General features: G+C 37.8%; 2 protein-coding genes across 4 annotated transcripts in view; both read right to left on the bottom strand.

Moving 5' to 3' along the window:
* Positions 1-21,741, bottom strand: part of SLC16A12 (solute carrier family 16 member 12) — a 111,116-nt gene that overhangs the window by 25,163 nt on the left and 64,212 nt on the right. The gene's annotated exons all lie outside the window — the stretch shown is intronic.
* The window catches only part of LOC130457088 (elongation factor 1-alpha 1-like), an 84,089-nt gene continuing 64,308 nt past the window's right edge, over positions 1,961-21,741 (bottom strand). The window contains 2 exon segments of the mRNA XM_056815472.1: positions 1,961-8,103; positions 8,106-8,624. Of these exon segments, the coding sequence (XP_056671450.1) occupies positions 7,576-8,103; positions 8,106-8,624 (1,047 nt within the window). The 3' untranslated portion in view covers positions 1,961-7,575.

Here is a 21,741-nt window from a genome sequence, read left to right as displayed (position 1 = left end):
TGGAGTGAAGAGAGTCACTTGAGGAGATACTGGAAGATAGACACTCAGGCTTTGAGTGAAGACATTTGACTGTGGAACTGGACCCCTGGAGGAGTTCATGCAGGAGACCTCAGGCTGCTTTCCTTTTAGATGGTCTCTGTGGTGAGCATAAAGGCTGACTTCCTTCCTTGCCCTTTTTGGAGGAAGTGTGAATCTCCGAGAAAGGCCCATCATCTTGATACGTCTTTCCCCTGACTGGTGCCTTAGAATTTTTAACTGGTTCAGAGGAAGCTGGAGTGCTCTCTCTCTCTCTCTCTCTCTCTCTCTCTCTCTCTCTCTCTCTCTCTCTCTGTGTGTCTCTCTCTGTCTCTCTGTCTCTGTCTCTGTCTCTGTCTCTGTCTCTGTCTCTCTCTCTGTGTCTCTCTCTGTCTCTCTGTCTCTGTCTCTGTCTCTGTCTCTGTCTCTGTCTCTGTCTCTCTCTCTCTCTCTCTCTCTCTCTCTCCCCTTTTCTCTATTCCTTAATATCTTTCCTCTATTGTAAAATAAAGTACCATAATTCCATTTACTTGAGTAATTTTTACTTTAATAATTCATTTTGAGATTTAGTCATTAAATCCTTGGCTACCACCAATATAATATTCAGTCCAACCATAATAAATTTAACACTATGCAGTAAGGGGATAGGCAATGATGACTTTGACACAAGACTTATGAGAACTGTTGTTGACAGCATCTTGTGGAAGTTATAGAGACTCAGAATTTGGTTTGATTTAAGGAAAAGCTTATTAAAAATAAGAGCTGGTCTGCTTCAAGCGGTGGTGGGCACTAGATGTCTTTCTAGGAAAGACTACACCATCATTTTTTGTTGGTTAGTAATTTTCCAGTCATGTCCAACTCTTCATGACCCCATTTGGGGTTTTCTTGAAAAGATACTGGTTTTCCATTTCCTTCTCTCATTCATTTTATGGATGAGGGAACTGAGACAAACAGGGTTAAGTGACTTATCTAGGGTCACACAGCTAATAAGTGCCTGAGTCCAGATTTGAACTCAGGAAGATTAATCTGCTTGACTCCATGCTCAGAACTCTTATCTGTTGCAACACCTAGCTGCCTGCATGGCTACTTACTATTATTAGAGATATTATAGAAAGAAATCCTGTTCACATATGGGTTATAGAGATAAGTTCTGCAATTGTTTTGATTCTTAGCCCTTCTTTATTCTTAGTCATGCCTTCCTCAGAGATAACCTGTTGCAAGATCATTACCTTTTTTTTAAATGAGAAAAATGGATTTCTAAGGGTCCTTCCAAGACTTCCAGGACTTTAGAAACTTCTGACTATATGAGAATTGCCATCTCCCAAAGTGACCTTGTTTTTGTGATCATATTTATGTTGGTCATAATGTTAACAAGGGGAAATATTCTTCAAGTATAAAAATGTTATCAGCTCAACATATGGTTAAATAACATACCCAAAATGTACTGCCTTCAGAACTGGCAATTAGATGCTACCATCTTGTGAGCTTAAAAGTCAAGAGAGAGAATTATCAGGTCTAAAGAGGGAATCTATGCTGGAGTTTGTACTCAGCAATTATGCCACATTTGGGTGTGAATCTGTTGAGCCTAATGCTATGTGGAGAGTGTAGTTAGTCTGAACACATCCCCAGAAACTAAGAATGGAGAAAGTATATCCCTGAAGTCTTGGGAAGAAACATTTATAATTCCATCCTTATTATATCTTTTTTCCTCTTTTTAACATTTAAAAAGTTTTCAAGCAAGAGCTAGAGAAAGAAATTTCATTTAAAATATCTTTAGACAGTATAAAATTCTTAGGAACCTATTTTGCCAAGACAAACAGAAATTATATGAAAAAAATCACAAAACATTTTTACATAATTAAAGTTAGTTCTAAACAATTGGAAAAACATTAATTATTCATGGGTAGGCTAAGCTAATATAATAAAAACAACAATTCTACCTAAATTAATTTACTTACTCAGTGCTATACCAATCAAACAACCAAAAATCTATTTTATATAATTAGAAAAAATAATAACAAAATTTATCTAGAAGAGCAAAAAATCAACAATATCAAGGGAATTAATGGGGGGAAAATGTGGACAGTGGCCTAGCAATCTTATATCATTCTATGAAGCAATAATCATCAAAACAACCTGGTACTGGCTAAGAAATAGAATGGTGGATCCACTGAATAGATTCAGAGTAAATAACCTTTGCTATAATATAGTGTTTGAGAAATCTAAGGATCCAAGCTTTTGGTATAAGAACCCACTATTTGACAACAACTTTTGGGAAAACTGGAAAACAATATGGCAAAAATTAGGTATAGGCCAAGATCTCATGCCCTAAACCAAGATAAGGTCATAATGGGCATATGATTTAAACATAGAGGGTGATACCATAAGTAAATTATGTGAACATAGAATAGCTAACATATCAGAACTATGGAGAAGGGGAGAATTTATGTCTAAACAAGAGATAAAGAACATTACCAGATATAAGATAATTTGACTATATTAAATTGACATGTGAATAAACACTTTTCAGATGAAAAATCAAAGCTACCAATTATCATATAAAATGTTCTTAGTCCCTCTTGATTAGAGAAAAGCAAATTAAAGTACCTAAATTAACACCTAGTATCTATCAGATTGGTAAATATGACAGTTAAAGAAAGTGATAATGCCAGTAGAATTGTGTACAGATCCAACCATTCTGTAGGGCAATTTGGAACTACGCCCAAACAATACATATCCTTCCTTTGACCCAGTAATACCACTACTAGATCTGTATGCCAAAAAGAGAGAAAAGGACAAACTTGTACAAAAATATTTACAACTGCTCTTTTTGTGGTAGCAAAGAATTGGAAATTGAAGGGATGTCCATCAATTGGGAAATGGCTAAACAAATTGTGGTAGATTATGGTGATGGAAAACTATTGTGCTATAAGAAATGATGAACAGGATGATTTCAGAAAGAGCTAGTAAGACCTACATAAACTGATGCAAAGTGAAATAATCAGAATCAAGAGAATTGCATATAGTAACAGCAATATTATAGAATGATCAACTGTGATTGATTTAGCTGCTCTCGGCAATATAATGATCAAGACAACTCTGAGAATTGTATGAAAAAAGAATGCTATCCATATCCAGAGAAAGAACTGTTGGAGTCAGAATGCAGATGAAATATGTGATTTTTCACTTAGTTTATTAAGGTTTTTGTTTTATAAGATTATTTTCTTATAAAATGATCAATATAAAAACATGGCTTGCATGATAATACATATATAACCCAGATCAAATTGCTTGGCAACTCCAGGATGCAGGAGGGAGAAGGAGACAATTTGGATCATTTCAGAAAACTTATGTAGAAATTTGTTACATGTAATTATATGTAATTGATAAAATAAAATATCTTTATAATAAAAATAAAATTCTCTCCCTCCTTCCTTCCTCTCCCCCCACCCCATGCTGAGATGGTAAGAAGTCTGATACATATTTTACAGGTGCAATTATGTAAAACATTTTTCAGTATTATTCCTTTTATGGATGGAAGCCAGAACAAAAAATTTAAGGTCCTACAAGCATTAAAAGTCATAGATGGGATTTGTACACAGGTCTTCTGATTCTGAAGTCAATGCCCTTTTCACTGTATTACATGATCCAGGAATATTGGAGGAGAGAGATAAAACCTTCAGCTAAGGTAAAGGCTTTATTAGGAGGTGGCAGCTGAACTGAGCCTTTAGGGAAGATGGGGAATTTGAAGGTGGAGATGAGGGAGCAAAAGACAATTACAACTATGATGGTGGTCAACCTGTGTAGATACATTAAAACAAAAGATGGTCTATTAAATAAGGAGAACACCCAACAATCTAGTTTGTGAAGTAATAAGATAAGACAAGTATGTTGGATACTGATTGTAGTGGGTTTAAATGCCAAGCTAAGACATTTATATTATTTATTTTAGCTCACTATCAGCTTTTGAGCAGATAAGAAACCTAATCAGACATATTTTAGGAAGTTATTTTTGAAATTGTGTGAAGGAAGTAGGAAAGGGAAAGGAATAATCATTTAAATAGCACCTACTGTATGCCTTCTAAGCTCCTAGCATCTATCTCCAAGGTGCTGTTAATATCCCCATTTCATGCTTGAAGAAACAGACATAGAGGTTAAGTGTCTTGCCCAAGATCAAACAACTAGTGTATGAAATCAGAATGGAATTCAGATCTTTCTGATTCTAGGTTTGCCACTATATATGCCATAACCCTTAGCTACCCTAATGGATATGTCAAAGTAGAGAGAAACTAAAGGCAGGAAAATCATTGATTTTCCTTTTATGGGATGTTCATCTTTAGTTATTTAAAGGCAGAAGAGATTCAAGTCTTTCTGCCATATAGTAATACTAGTAATATGTTTACACTAAAACTATGGGAAGAATGGGATCAGTAAAAGTGTCTTGCAATTTCTCTAAAGCAATCTAGCCTGTTCACCTTTTCCTTTTTCAACTCTAGGCTTAATCTACTATATTTCTTACTCTTTACCTAAGATACTAGAGGAATGCTCTAGAGGGTGTCCAATCAGATCCATATTAAAAATGGACAAGAGATATTCTTCATTTATTTAGTCTTTCCTATGTAAATGGACAGACCAAATTCTTTTGAATGTTTGGACATTTCTTCAAGGAAATTCTATATTATCTTAGAGCTTAAAGAAATAAATAGAATGTCATCCACAAATGAACATCTGAAAAACCTTACTGTCTGCCAGGAATCCTTTCTCATTGTGAACTCTGTACTGTTTCTCCTCCATTTCCATAACTTTGCCAAATACTTTTGACAAAAACATGCATCTATCTCCCTGTATCTTGCCTAATATTTATTATCAAAGAGTCTCCAAATAGGTTTGTTTCTGTTATTACACCTTCCAAGAAAACCTGAATGATAAATGGTTGAGAGACTCTTGTGTTATAAAAGCATGTATAAGGCATCATCTTGTACTATCCAATAATTTTTTTCATAATCAACAATAAGCACAGAGTGATGCTATAGTATATTCTAAACTTTTCAGCCACTAGAAAGATGGCAAATATGTGGTTCATTATTGATATATTTGTATATTGATTCTCCACTAATTATCCTCTTCAAGGATGTCCTCAATTGGTATCTACATGAAGTAACTAAAATGAACTAGGAAAGACATGACCTTCAATGATTTTGTATAAATGGGAGAGTAGAGATATAGATCAATAGTAACTGATAATCTAAGTTCCTTTTTTTGTTTAATAATGTCCAAGATTATTTCCATGCTGTTTGTTATCTTCTCCTCCTTTAGATACCCAGGATTTATTGGTTCCTCAAAACTCTTCCAATTGTAATATCTCCAGCATGAATCTCTTCTTTCTTTACTTGATCAATGACTTTCTAATCTTTTTTCTCTTTAGTGCTACTTCTACTTCTTCTGTAAGCACCTCAAGGACAGTGAATTTTGAGGTCCAAGTATGGTGGTTCCACCAAACTTGATAAAGAAAACAATTATAATAGTTTTCCCAGGCTTTTCCATTTTTCTTCTGTCTGTAGTTTCTTTTTTTCAACTTGGAGTGACTCTACTTACTAGATATCTTGCCAAGCTTCTTTTAGACAATTATTGCCTTCTAATATTCCTGTTTTGTGATTTGAATAGAGGGACGATCTTTAAGAGTCAGGAAAACAAGAGTTCAAATCTTGCCTCTAACACCTATTAGTTATATGACTCTGCTTAAGTTACTCCAGTCTCTCAATGCTCCAGACAAAGCTCTAAGACTCTTAATTACAGATGTTCTACTAATCTGAGCCAATGGTGAGAATTTCTTTCTGAGGAATGCCCTGCATCATTGGCATCATAGGACCAGACCCTCATGTTCTCTTCCCCTACCCTCAAAATAAAACCAAATACAAATGTATCTATCATGAAGGCAAGTTTAAACTATGCAAAAGTAACAGAATTACAAATATACTTGGAAAGGAACAAACACAAAATATTTTTTTTCTTGGTGTGATAGAGGCATAGAGAGAGAGGGGACTTGTAAGCCAAGATGGTTCTTGCATCTTGGCTTACAAGTCCTCTCTCTCTCTATGCCTCTATCACATTGGTTAGTTTATTAAGTCGTTTGGCAACACTTTTAAATGATAAAAACTTTACTCCCTATTTTGTATTTTTATTTTGTCTTTTTTAACAGGTAAGTCTATTTTAAAAAAAACAATATTTGCATTATTTGGCCAATTTTGATCACATGGCAAAAAGCATCCTGCCTAATTTAGGAGAAAGACAACTTAATAAGACAAAATGGAAAACTTACACCAACAGCTATAACACATATAAGTCATCCCAAAATAAAGTCTAGGTGCCATGGAAAGCAACATTTTCTGGCATCACAATGATGTCCATTAATTATGCTGGCAAACCTATAAAAATTTTTCCTTTTACCTTTGAAGAAGAAAGATATCACTTCAACATTCTTCACAATCAATCAGTTAGTCAACTTGTCACTTTTCTAAGTAGGTGCTTGATGTCCAAACTTCTATGTGAAGGAGACTTCCATCTTGCAAAGTTTAGCACAATAAAAAACAACCTTCTAGCAAAACATCAATCAATATTTATGAGTATAGATAGTCATGGCAATGCCAGAGGACTTCTGCCCTGCCTCTCAATTCAATTTTCAGCTTTATTGCAAAGCACTTATTTCTGTCATCTTGGGGGGGGGGGGAGGTTTCTAGATGAAAGCAACCTGGTGGACTGTCAGTCATTTCTAGTCATGGGGAAACAACAAAGAGCCTAGAAAGACTACATCAGGTTTTGTTGCTTTCTTTTGTTTTGCTTTTGTTGGGGTGTTGGGAGAGAGCAATGTGATCCAAACCTGCAATTTTATCCAAATTGGAATCTCCCTGCATAGGCCTCTTTGACAAAAAAAAAAAAAAAGAATCCTAGAAGTTCATTCACAATACTTAAAGGTTAAAAGACTTGCACATAGTCATAGCCAGCAATTGTGGGAAGCAAGATTCAGATCCAAATCTTCTTGTCTACAAGGACAAACTTCATACCCTAAAAACTTCCTTTAGAGCAGAGGTTCTTAATATTTTAGATGGTGGTGATGTTATAACTCTCTAGCCTCCTATCCCCTCACTTCTCTCCAGTGGAGACTTTAATTTCTGCCAAGAAGGGTTGCAAAACATTGAGGCCAAAGGCTACTCTGTCTTTCCCAGAGAGAAGATATACCAGCCTAGAATTATGTCTATCTCTTAAATATTATTATTAGTGGAGGATACATAGTCAGAGTCAAGAAAAGAACTTTACTTTTTCATTTTGGGAAGAATAGAAGAACACCAACCTCTATATTCAAAGCATGACCCTTTTCGCATCTAATATAAATTCAAAACCAATTATGACCAAATATAGCAAGTAGAAAAGAAACTCATTTGTCCAAAATAGCAAAATAGATATCTGAGGAAGTGGTTGTACGTGTGTATGTATGTGTGTGTGTGTATACACACATATGTGTGACATCCTGAGACCCTTGGATCCAAAGACCCTCAACAAGACTTAGGCCCATAAAAAGCTCCCAGCCACGTTTCCATGGTGGACATCTTTGACAGACATGTTCTTAACATTAGAACCAACATTATCCCCAGGCAGAGCCTCACTCCAAACTTCATGGTGCATTTCAAGAAATTTTACTTCAGTTGTAACATTGACTAGGGCAAAGGTGACCACCATTCCTGGTTTTAGAACACCAGTTTCCACATGGCCAACAGGTACTGTACCAATATCACCAATCATGTCGACATCTTGGAGGGGTAAATGAAGGAACTTATCTGTTGGACAAGTTGGTGGAAGGATGCAATCCAAAGCTTCAAGTAATGTAGTTTCATTAGCATTGTCATCCTTACAGGTGACTTTCCATCCCTTGAACCAAGGCATATTAGAGCTTGATTCCAACATGTTATCACCATTCCAACCTGAAATTGGCACAAAAGCTACTATGTCAGGATTATAGCCAATTTTCTTAATATAGGTACTAACTTCCTTAACAGTTTCCTCATATCTCTTCTGGCTATGGGGGGGGGGGGGGGCTCAATAGAATCCATTTTGTTGATGCCAACAATTGGTTGTTTCATACCTAATGTATAAGCCAGAAGGGCATCCTCATGGGTCTACCCATTCTTTGAGATACCAGCTTCAAATTCACCCACACCGGTAGCAACAATCAGAACAGGACAGTCAGCCTGAGATGTGTCTGTAATCATGTTCTTCATAAATTCTCTGTGTCCCAGAGCATCAATAATGGTCACATAATACTTGCTGATCTCGGATTTCCACAGGAAGATATCAATAGTGATACTATGTTCATGTTCAGCCTTCAGCCTATCTAAGACCCAGGCATATTTGAAGGAGCCCTTTCCCATCTCAGCAGCCTCCTTCTCAAACTTCTCAATGGTTCTCTTATCAATTCCACCATATTTGTAGATGAGATGACCAGTAGTGGCGGACTTGCCAGAGTCTATATGCCCAATGATGACAATGTTAATATGAGTCCTTTTCCTTGTCCATTTTTGTGGAGGTTTAACAATGGTTTTCACAATACCTGTGTTCTGGCAGCAAACCCATTATAAAAATGAAAATATATACCAGACATTACAGAGAGAAGAAGCTCTCCCACTGGGAGTGAGATAGCTTGGTTCAACCAAGAGAGACTCCTTGGTCTCATCCAAGGGAAAACTCCCCTTCAGTCTCTAAAGTAGCAATCTGGGCATAGAGAAATTATGAAAAACACCAATTCCTTCAATGTCTTCCCAGGGTCCTTTCCTTCAGCAATCTAGAGTGGGATTGGCCTCCTCCATTTTCCCTTTCAAAGCTAGGAGACTTAAGCAACTAGAAACTTTGTGTCCCACAGAAGACTTGAAGTTCTAAGTTTTCTGAAGAGGACTGACTTGAAAAGACATCCAGGAGGACTGAAGAATATTGGAGCTCTTGGAGTTAGCCAATAGCTCAGTGGATTGAAAACCAAGCCTAGAGATAAGAGTTCCTGGTTTCAGGTCTGGATCCACATACTTCCTAATTGTGTGACCCTGGAAAGTCACTTGACTCCAATTGCCTATCCCTTACCACTTTTCTGCCTTGAAATCAATGTTGATTCCAATTCAGAAGATAAGGGATATAAAAAATAAAATAAAGAATACTCTCACATCTCTGCCTCACCCCTAATGCAGGGCAGGATATTTAACTACACCAATAAGAAAAGAATCCTATATCAATATGTTTTGGAGCAGGGCCTTTTTTTGTGTCATGGACCCCTTTAGCAGTTTTGTGAAAGCTATGCTCTGTTTCTCAAAAGAATTTTTTTAAAATACCAGAATAATATGTTTAAATTCATATAACAAAATACATAGGATGAGAAAGGATTGATTATATTGAAACACAGTTATAATTTTTTTAATTCAAGTTCCCAAATTCCAACTGGCTATAAAGTCAGTCTCCACCCTGCCTCATCATCTTTTCCTGTTCTATGAAGATAAAGAAGAGACAGAATATCTCACATCTACATGTACATGTTTGTCCATCCTTCATTTTCAAAGAGCACCAATGACATCATAAGGGTGATATCTTGACTTGCATGTGAGTAAATAAGGCAAAGTTGCAGGGTACTCAACCTCACTCTCTCTTCTAATCACTGAAGTCCAGGGGCATGTCAAAGTCAAAATAACTGGCAATGGTTCTGGACACAGTGGATAACCCTGAGGTCTTTGATGTCTGACTAAGCACTAAGTGTTCCACAGTGCTTACTTCAGCCACCTTCATGGCCATTGGAACAAATTATTCACATCCACCCTTTCTGCCATAAGTTTTCACACACTTGGAACAGGCCTTTCCACAAGTCATCCAATGGATTTGAGGACTGTCAGTTACCCTTAATTAGGTTTGGTTTATCTGCTGAGATAGTTTACTGCAGTGTGGCCACTGCAAATGCTTCAATTTTTTGGAGTCAGAGGTGAGAAGGAAATACCAAAGTAAATGAGCAGACCTGAACAGGAGTTGGCAAACCCTAAGGCTCCTTGAACAACCCATACACCCCATGAGTATGCAGAACATATTTATTATTAAACTCCTTGAGGGGAGGGATGGTCTTTCCCCTCTTTTTGTGTCCCCAAAGCTTAACACAGTGATTGGTGCATAGCATATACTTAACAAATGCTTATTGATTGATAATTTTGTTTTCAATTCATTCAAAGGAAGGTGAGAGAAAAATCTAATTGAACCAATTACTAGACCTATTGACTTAAAAATAACTGAATCAACCAGTGAATCCCATCAAAATTACAGGATGAAGCACATCTCAACAAAGCCATAGATTATATATTTTTTTAAAGTATTGGCCCCAATTCTGGAAAACTTTTAATTGTATAAAATAAGCCTGGGGTAAGGGAAGGGTAACAGAAGATGGGGAGTCTGTCCAGATCTGAGGATGAGGAACTCTCATCATGTAGAAAAATTTCTCTGTAGGTAAAATTGGCACCCTTTCCATAACTTGAAGTTTTAGAGAGCTGTCTAGGCACATACACTGATGGCCCATTGTCATGTAGCCAGTAACTCTGAGAGGCAGAATGTAGACCTATCATTTACAGACTCCAAATCTAACCCTCCATCTAATTTTCCACCCTGCTTTTTGCCTTCATATTTAAGTAAAGTGATAAAATAGAGGGGAAATAAGCTAAGTTTTATGATTCACAATCTAAATTGCAATAATGCAAAGGATAGGAATAAGTAAATAAAAAGACTACCCCTTATGACATATGATGTGCATTTACATCTAAGAAATCCTGTTTTTAGATAAATGTAAGAAAGAAAAATTGTGGAAATTTTCCCATGATAAATTAATCATACCAGATTAAATATGATTAGTCAGAATTATGAAATTATATAATGTAAAGCACTATGCGGACAACAATCCCCTGCCCAAAGAAAAACATTTTCTTTTTTTTTTCCAGGATGAATCACACATTGTTATTCTTATTTTATTCTCTGCTCTGGTCTGATGATTTCTTGCTTTTTGTTTTAGGTTAGTGTGGAATTCCCATATTTCATAAGCTAATATTTAGAAAAGAAATATCATGTGAGGTTCTCTAAGCAAAATATGCAATTTTACAAATCCCAAAACAAATAAAAGATGCAAGCAACAATCACAATCCTAGTTATTGTGGTAAGAGAGTTAGAAGCTCAATTATCCTTTGGGTCAGAGAGCATATTTTTGAAGGAAGCCTTCATTAAAAAATTTCCAGAAGGTGAAAATGCCTTCTTCTAAAGCACTTAAGCAATACACTTCAATCCAACAAGCATTTCTTAAACCCTTGCAGTGTGCCAGGCACTGTGCTAAGTGGTGGAAGTACAAAGTCAACAATAGCCAGCTGCTGTTTTGAATAGCACCATTATTAAGACCTTGCATTTTCAAAGTCTTGAAAACACTGTTCACAAGTCTGATCCTGTTTGATCCCCTTAATTACTACCAAATAAACAGGAAATGAAGTCCTAAGGAGCTTAAGTGAAATTAGGCAAGTTCAAATTTATCCAGCAGCCTCTGGTAGGAGTGTCTAGGTGTCCTAATAATTGTTTCCTTCTACGCCCTTTTAATAGAAATGGTATGTCATGTTAAAGCTTACAAACCAGCCATAAAAACTTGGGAAACTCAATATAAAACCAGAAAAATAGAGTATGGTTTTCCATTTAAACAGATAATGTCATTCAAAAATGCAAGATCTCACAGATTTTTGTTGCAATGGGAGATGATGTTGGGGTAAGTTAATACTATTTTAGTTACCTCAATATATTGGAGTAGTTGCCTTTTCATTATTAATAACCTGAGTCTTTGTGTAAAACAGATAAATAAGCAAATCTATATGATATTAGTTGAACATTTTGGGAGCATCTTGGTTAAGTTGCTCTACTGTGCTTATAGTTATAATCAAGGTACACCCCACCCCTGTCAGTGCATCAAAGAAATGGCCAATAGAAACCCATTCCTAGAGTTTGTAAATCATGTTTTGCCTACCATCAGCCCATGTGGAAGAGACTAGGATAGGGAGGTACAGGAGGGACAGCTAGGAGTCAGGAGAATCCAGGTGAAAATCTGGCTTCAGATACTTCCTAGCTATGTGTGACCCTGGGCAAGTCACTTAACCCCTCTTTGCCTTTTGTCCTTCTGTCCTAGAGTTGTTAATAGGAAAAAAGGTAAGGGAGAAGGAGCACAAGGAAGAGAAGGAAGAGGAGAGAGGAAGAGAAGACAGTGGCAGTGGCAGCTAGGGAGGCTTCACTTAGGAAGGAATAATAATGTGTAAAAGACACCTCACCAATTCACTTATAAGCCAGAACAGGAGTATAATCAAAGACACTCCAAAGGGAAGCATTTTCTTCCTTCCTGTTGGCAGGGGTCAGGAGAGGAGGCAAGGAATGCTATAAGCCTTTGGTAGTTTTGTTGATGCCTCCACCATATGACCTATGAGAACATGGCCTTGATGTGACTTCTCTCTGTTGTCTATTGTTTCTGCTTTTTGATGAAGATGTTTTGGAGATATCAACAACCTTGTAAGCTTCAAAAGGTCAGAATATTAGCCCCCAGAAGTCCAGGAGCTGAAGTCCATGCTGAAATTTGCCAGAAGCCAAGGTAACTGAGCTATAGAGATTCATCCATATGCTAAGGCAAATTTGGAAATGAATTGGGGGGGGGGGTGCTATATAGAAACCATTTAAAGTTTGTGTCTAGTCTCCCAAGGATCCAAGGTGGTATAGGAGAGAATATGTCCATGTAATGGGGGAATATATTTTGTAGCATCTGTTTTTGGTGTATCTTCAGAGTGAATACCACATTCTGAAAGCTATTTACGTTTGACAGACTAAATTGATTCTCAACTAATAATATAGAGAAAAATACAGAAGAATGGAACTCTAGCCAATAGCATTTTAAAAAGACAGAATCCCTCTTGGTCCCTCACAGGTACTACTGAACTTTAAGGGGGATTTTGTTCTGGAAATTAGGTCAGCATATGGGCTACAACAGGTAAGTGATTCCTTTACAGTACTAATTACAAAGTCTTTTTTTGTACAATTTGTACAAAGTACAAATTACTAATTACAAAAAATTACAGAACAGAGTTGAGAAGAATCTCAGAATCCACTGAGTCTAATCAATGGAGGAAAATATGTATGTCAGCTAGATGTGCATACACATCCAGTCACTCCATCAAGCATTTATAAACCACATATCTTATGCCAGGTATTGTGCTAAGCTTTGGAAATACAATAAGGAAAAAAAAGCATAAACCTGGTTCTCACACTTTAAGAGCTCACATTCTAGTGGGAGAGACAGCATGCAAATAACTATGTAGGTACATACAGTATGTAGACAGTGCAAATGAGAGGTAATCTCAGAGGGAAGTTACCAGCAATGCAGGGAGCAGGGAATCAGAAAAGATTTCTTGAAGAAGGTGAGATTTAAGTTGTCTCGAAGGAATGTAGATAAATCAGAGTATGGAGACAGAGAGAGAGAGAGATAGAGCTCTCCAGGCATGAAGAACAACTAGTAGAAAGGGGGAAAAAATTGGTAGATGATAGTCGTGTTTGAGAAACAGGAAGACCAAGGTCATTAGATCATAGTATGTGGAGGAGGAATAAACTGTATAAGACTGCAAAAGTAGAAAGAGGCTAGGCTATAAAAAAAAACTTGACAAGTTAAATGGAGTTTTGTTTTGTTTTATCCTAAAGGTAATAGAGAGGCATTGAAGTTTGCTGAGTTAGAAGTGACCTGGTCAGAACTGTGCTTTAGGAAAATTACTTTGGGAGCAGAGTGAAAGATAGATTGTAATAGGAAAAGACTTCAGGCAAGGATTCCACCCAAAAGACTATTGCAATACTTCAGGTCTAAGATGGATTAATGGTAGTGATTAAGGAAGTAAACATGTTGTAAAGGTTGAAATAACAAGACTTGGAAACAAGATGGACATGTAAGATACAAATAAGAGAAAAATCAAAGATGATGCTGAGGATTGTGAGCTTGGGCAAATAGCAGGATAGGATGGCAGTGCTTTCAACAGTAATTTCAACAGTAAGAAGCTGGGAAGAGAGGAGGGTTAAGTAGGAAAGATGAGTTCTGCTTAGATACGCTGAGTTTGAAATGAAAATGGGACATTTAGTTTGAGAATTTCACTAGACATTTGATGACATGAGACTGGAGATCAATAGATATGTTAAGATAGATAACTAAGTCCAACAATAATCTACAGACAGATGAAATTGAATTCTGAAATACCAAGTGATATAGTTACAGGGAGAAGAAAAAAGGGCCTAGAACAAAGCCTTGAAAGCATCTTTGATTAGTGGCTGGGATACAGGGAAGTTCAGGTGAGGGAGATCTAACAAATGAGAATAAAGAGTGGTCAGATCAATAGGAAGAGAACCAGGAGGGGATAGGTTTTTGAAATTCTAAAGAACATCGAGTATCTATGGTCAAGAATGATTGACAGTGTCAAAGGATAAAAAAGGGTAGAAAGGATGAGGATCAAGAAAAGGCCCATAGATTTGATAATTAAGAGATCTTTGTTAATTTTCAAGAGAGGGGTTTCATTGAATGAAGAGGTCAGAAGCCAGACTACAATGGTGACAAAGTGAAAGGAGGCACTGATTAAGGCAGGAGTTTAGCCATGAAAGAGAAGAAATATAAAATGGCAACTAATGGAGATGGATGAATCAAGTGGAGGGTTATATAAGGAGAGAAATAGGCATGTTTTTAGGAAGCAGGGAAGGAGCCAGGTGGCAATCTGCTAGAGAAGATAAAATGAAAAGAGATCAGGTGTGCCTGTAGAAGGTTTTACCTTGTCAATAAAAGTACTACCTGTTTAAAGAAGACAGTGATGAAGGAGAAGAGGAGATAATGGGGGGATTATCTGAGTGATCCAAGATGAGGAGGAAGGAAGATAAGAAAGCCCTCTGCAAATGACACCTTTTTTTTTTTGCATGTCAAGTATGAGGATAAATTTTCAGCTGAGAGAGTGGGGTGAAGGTATGCCATGAGAGATTTGAAGAAAGATAAAAAGGTCTATAATAAACAGTTGCTGTGGTGAGAGGGATAGCAAATCCATTAAAGAGGTATAAAAAGATTTCCTTGTCAGTAAGGGCCCAGTTGAAGATCATATAACATAAATTTGTAGTGAAACCGGTCAGCATGGTTTCATGATTTCCCTAATTATTCAACAACAAATGAATAGAAATAAAGTCAGTTGATGGAATGGATAATATAAAGTTAGGCAAGGAATGATAGGATAAGGGGAGCTAGAGACTTGAATGTTGAACTGGTTTCTCCAATGGATCAAGACAGGAAAGAAAGAAGATTGCAGCCAGTTTATGGATGTTAGCCTGGAGAAAAATAAAGGAGGGTAGAGAGATTATAGATCATAGTGAGGATGAATAATATGGCTTGGATTATGATCACATAAAAGAGTTTTGGAGTCCACTCACTATCCTGGGTATGGAAAATTTGTGGGTGATGGCAAAACCAAAGGTATGACCAAGAGTATCTGTAACTGAGGTGGATTGGTGAAGAAATTTAGAATTTATAACACTAAAGAACTAGAAATGCTTGAAGAACTAGGAATATGAATGATATATATATGTATATATATGTATATTTATATATATATATATATATATATATAGTAATGGAGGAGATAAAAGGAAGGAGGGAAAGAGGGGAGAGAGAGTGAAGGGATTTTTTCCTTTCTCCATTACTTATGAGGAGAGGTAAGCCAGGTACTGTCTCCTTGGAAAGGATGTGACTCCAATGAGATGTTGTCTTGAGAAATGGAGGGCAGGAGACTGGAGAGGGATGATTCAATGAGGTGGTACTATGCCTCTCTCAGAGGAGCTCAGGGCCCCTGAAGTCAAATCTGTCTCTGTGAGACAAGATTGTCATTTCCACCTCCCAAGGGGGCATCAACTGTCAGCCCCCAAAGTTTTAGATAAGGCCAACTGTCAAGGAAAGAATGGCAGTCTCCTTGGTCAGAGATACTGAGTCACAGGGATTTGGAATCAACCCCCTCCTTTTGAGAACCTGATTCCCTTGTTTGATATCTAAACAGGCCCAAACCCCAAATCCAATTATTTCCAGAATGGTGTATTTGGGGTTAAGTGAGGCAGGTAATGACAGAGGTATGAGGGGAAAAAAGGGAAGTGGGTGAAGGGGAGCCCTAAGAGTTGCCCCTCTTGCAGATTGGCTTTCAGATTCTGGAGGTCAGAGGCTTTTGGGGCCCTGGCCTCTCCTTTTGCCAACTGCTTCTTGATCTTGTTCTTAAAGCAAACTAAATCCTAAGGTACAATTCAAAGAACAAGTATGGGAGAGAGATATCCCAGGGAAGGATCTAGTTGGCTCTGACCAGAGAGAGTCCAAACTAAATCCTTCTTGAGAAGTTGTGTAGCTGTTGTTGAAGAGTCTCAGTGTAGGTATTTTGGGGACCGAGAAGGAAGACAGGTCCCAAACTGGTTGGGCTCTTGGCTCAGCTTCCAGAAAATCCACCTTCCTCCTTCACTTCCTAGGCTGGAAGACCTCCTGTCCTCTGGCTTCAAAGTTCTATGCAGCTCTCAGAACTGTTGGCATTCTCCTGACCTTCCTCAGGCTAAATCTGTCAATCAGCCTTTTGTCCCTCATCCTTACCTTTATGTATAAAATAAATATATATAATTGGTGCTAAAGAAATTTTAAGCTAGTTACACCTGTGCTAGTACATATATTTTGGTTAGTTAATTTAATTAATTTGAGTTAATATAACATAATAGCTTAAATATTTTTTCTAGATTAAGGCTTTTTTATAATGCATATGTATAGACAAAGAACTACCAAGAAAGCCACTAGTAACTCTTATAGCCTTCTCCTATTAGTATATTAATAAGATGGATATCCAAGTCACCTTGGATAGCAGGGAGAGCTTGGCCCTGAGGAAATGAGCTACAGGATAAAAGGTTGCTGAATTAGGAGAAGTGTCTGAAGAGGAGGAGTAGAAAGAGGAAGAAATTCCATAATAGATATAATAACTAAGAACAAAAGACTAATTAAGGCATTGCTGTGAGGTTTCTGTGATTTATGGGAGTAGAAAAGAACAAGAAAGAACCAGGCCTTAACTCTACTGGACCCAATTCATTGGTTGAAGTCTATAAGGTGTTTGATAGTTAATTAGAAGAATACGCAAAATATGGCATTGGTCTCATCCATTCATGTTGACTAAAAGGTGCATTTAAGTTAAAGTTAGTGTCCTTGAGGAAAAGGGAAGTGACTTGTGTGCTCCTGGGATGCCCCTCTACATACCCAGGAACAGCTGGATCAAAAGGTAGCTGATTATAAAGACATTTCTTTAGTTTAAAAATAAAAACAAAACTTTCTGTCCTAGTAACAACGCTAAGACAGAAGGGCCAGCGCTAGACAAACAGGGTTAAGTGACTTTCCCAGGGTCCCAGAGGCAAGAAGGGTGAAATCATATTTGAAATCAACTCCTCCCAATTCCATGCAGGGTTCACTACCCACTATGTCACATAGCTGCATCATACTGGCACCTCCACAGCTTAAGAAGCCACATCATGATGGTTGGTTAGTAGGTTCATCTTGGTCTTGGTATACTTAGTGATGAAAACATGAAAATAAGAGCGAACAAATATAAGAATGAGCCAGGTTTGAAATGGAAAGTGTATTTATTGTAGATAAAAATCCTCAGTAATTCATCCTGAATCTCCTTATTTGTTATTTGAATGTATGGAGGTATTCAGGTGTATCTATTAGTCTGGAACTATTTACAATGCTGCCCAATATTTCCCCACAACCATACCAGTACTGAAGAAATGAATGATAATTTAAGCTGGAGGTTATATCTAGTCTAGAGCTGCCAAGCTGAATTGTACTAACTTAGTTGCCCTACACTTTCCATTCCTAGAAAAACATTCTTAGCAACAGGTACCAACTGTCATATTTTCTCCACGTTAACTAAATATCCTGGTCAGATTCAATTCAGACACTGCCAGTGCAGCTTGAGGAAAAGGTGAACATTATCTTATCAGGAATTCCTATTCTTTTAACACATGGAAGGTAAAGAAATCCATTAAAACCTAGCAACTGACATCTATACATAACAACCAACCCTCATTTTTAAAACAGCAGAGTCTATTAATCAACAGGTACCCATTGAATATCCACAGAAAGCCCATTTGGGTACCAGGAAATGATGCCAGTAACTACTTAAAAGCTAAGGTCTTTAATTCATAGACCAGGTGGGAAATTAAGATACACCTTTTGTGGGTATAAGCCAGGGAGAAAGAATTATCCTCAAACCTTTAAACAGTGATGGCAAACCTTTTAGAGGCATGTGCTCCACCCTTTACCAAGGGAGGGAAGAAGCTCTCCCATTAGGTTGCTGGGCAGAGGGGTGGGTGAAGTGAAAATATGTCCTCAGGCATACTTGGAGATGGGGAGCAGAGTGGTCCCCACACCCCACTCCCCTCAAGCTCTGCCCAATGTGAGCAGTTCATCTTACCCCAGACAGGAGGGAGGAAGTGCTCTATTGGGCTGTTGGGCAGAAGGGCAGGGAAAGTAAAAAAATGTCCTCAGGTATGATGGAGAGGGGGAAGGGAGCAGCTCAACCAAGTCCTTCTGCCTTTCTAGTAATAAACTCTTGGCAGGCAAAGGTGCACATGCCCACAGAAAGGGCTTTGCATGTCCTCTTTGGCACACATGCCACAGGTTTGCCACCATGGTCTTAACCAAAGGGGTCATCCCAGGGTTACAACCTCATGTAATAGCATGGCCTGGGAAAATTATGCAGGTTAGTGGGCAATCTTAAAATAATCAGAAAGGAACCCTATTGAAGAACTTTGAGTGTAATGCAGCAGAAAGAGCGTTAGATTTGGAGTTAGGGAGATCTGGGTTCAAATCCTATCTCTGATATCTATTAGATTTGCAACCATGAACAAGTCACTTAACTTCTGTGAACTTCAAGCTCCTTATTTTTTAATTGAGGATAATAGGGACAGTTAGGTAGAATAGTTGATAAAGTGCCAGTCCTGGAGTCAGGAAGACCAGATTTCAAATCTGGTCTCAGACCCTTCTTTCTTGGAATTGAACTGATACTAAGACAGAAGGTAAGGGTTTAAAACAAATAAATAAAATGAGGAAAATAATTCCTATAATACCTAATTTTTGAAACTGTAAAACTCAAATAAAATATTTCACAAACCTTAGAGGAGAGGTGTTAGCTCACTCTTGAATATCTTACATCAAAATGTAACTGAGAAATTTTTAGCAAAATAAATACAAATACAATAAAGCATAGGTAATATTGTATTTTAAAACTAAGTTAATACAGACTCATAAAGATTTTTATGTATGGATTAGTGGCCTCTATTTCTGAGTTTGATACCAATGCCTTAGAGCACCATAAAAATATGTAAAAAAGGTATCCATGGTGTGAATTTTAGATTTTCTACTCCCTGATTAGTTTTTAAAATCCTAACAAACAAGAATGTCTACACCCCTACTTAAGGATTAAGTGTTGAGGAGGATGGCCTATGACCAACATGTGCTAGCAAGTGATAAATAAGAAACAACTGACAGACCTTCTGGGCTGTCCTAAGTCAAGCTTAAGCTACCATTGGTACATGTGAGACACAGGAAGTGATGTAAAAAATGGTCTATATATTTCGTGTCACTTCCTCTCTCCAGCCTCTCTTGAGGAGACATGGCTCTCGCTCTGGCTGGTGTGGCTTGTGGCAGTGTGCTGGGCATCCTGGCGGTTTGGTGGCTTGAGGCTTGCTGGTGAGGTAACTGGGAGAAACTCTGTAGCGTGGGTTAGGTGAGGCATCTTCCTTGAGCGACCTGGGAGAGTGTTTAGGCTGATTCCTTTTTCCTTTACCTCCTAAAAATCTATCCTCCTAGGAGACCCCTCATCTCGGAGGAGGCCTTGTGGCTGAAAGCCGAGCTAGATTATATCTTCTGAGGAGGCCTCATGGCTGAGTTCACTGAACTTGCCTTAGCTTAGGCTAGGTTGGTGAAATCTTATACCCCATTTCTCTCTCTTCTTCTTCTTAATTCCTTCCCTCTATATTAATTAAACCACCATAAAATTCCCAAACTTACTTGAATATTTTTATTGGGATTAGAATTAATCCCTGGCGACCACTAGTATAATATATTCAGTCAAAACCCCCTAAATTTACCCCTAACAATGGACAGACTTCATTTCTCACAATGCAGGTGACAAAGAAACCATCATTCAGTGGACTGCCTTTCTTAATAGGCTGTGCATCAGTTCAAAGTGTGGCAACATCACCTTGCATATATTCTGATTGAATCAGGAGACACCAGAACATGAGAGGTTTTAAAAAAGAAGTCTCAAGTAAATTAAATTAAAAAATAAAAAAGCAGCATGTGTAAGAGAGATGACCACAGTGGGGAGAAACATGAAGTAAGGTATGTCATGGTGTCCCGAAACACCAAATCCAGATTCTGATAACAGCTGTCTTCCTCTGCTACCAAGAGAAGTCAACACCATTCTCTAGCTCCAGCACCAAAATTGAAAGTCAAGGGATTAAGCAGGGTGACTTCAGACTGGGTTTTGAGACTGAGTGGGCCATAGTTGCTCTCCCACAATGCTGAAGGAACATACACAGATGCATTAACTGGAGTATTTAATTAGTGCTTCCCTGGAGGTTTAGGAAGAGGATCTGATATGGGTGCAGAGAACTTACTCAGCCAGAACACAGGAAGATTCAGTTCCCTGTTGTTTACTTTGCTGTTCTGCTTCATTAAATGCCTTTTGCTCTGAATTCATGTGTCATCTGGCATGGTCTGACATAAAGATGCATTAGAAATGGCTTGGAGCCATGGTTTAAAAAAGACTATTATCCAAAGCATTCTCTGAACCTAGGCATAGCCAAGAGGGATGCTATAGTTATCAGCTATTATTATCGTCCTTCTTCACAATAGTATCTGAAAGTGTCTGAGCTGGCTGGTGGCCATGTAGAGGAACATTCAGGGGGAAAGCAAGTCTCTCTAGGAGTCAGAGTCAAGCAATGATGTAGGAAAGCACGTAAGAGGTGAACAGAAGGGAAGTGAATCTCTTTCCTCTCTGCCCTCATGGAAGCAAGGGACCCAAACAATGTGCATTCTCTCCTAGATGTGTAAAAATGTATGTATATGTGTAACTTGTTGTTGTTCATTTTGATTCAATCATGTCTGATTCTTCATGTCCTCATTTTGGTTTTCCTGGCAAAGATACCCTGTTGGTTTGCCATTTCCTTCTCCGGTTCATTTAACAGATCAAGAAACTGAAGCAAATGGGATCAAGTGACTTGCCCAGGGTCACACAGCTAATAAATGTCTAGTAGGAGATTTGAACTCAGAAAAATGACTCTTCCTGCCTCCAGACCCACTATTATATCTACTAAGCCACCTAGCCGCCCCACCTATGCAAAAGTTGGCATTTATACCAGGCTTTTAATGTTCACAGACACTTTACCTCATTTAATCCTCACAACGACACAGCAAAAGTAAGTGCTATCTTTACAAAGAGCTAAATCAATTGTACAAAAAACCAAGCCATTCTCCAATTGACAAATGGGCAAGGGACATGAACAGGCAGTTCTCAGCCAAAGAAATCAAAACTATTAATAAGCACATGAAAAAGTGTT

This window comes from Monodelphis domestica, chromosome 1 (genome assembly GCF_027887165.1).
Source record: "Monodelphis domestica isolate mMonDom1 chromosome 1, mMonDom1.pri, whole genome shotgun sequence".
Classification (NCBI taxonomy): Eukaryota; Metazoa; Chordata; class Mammalia; order Didelphimorphia; family Didelphidae; genus Monodelphis; species Monodelphis domestica.
This window is presented reverse-complemented; position numbering and strand designations above follow the sequence as displayed.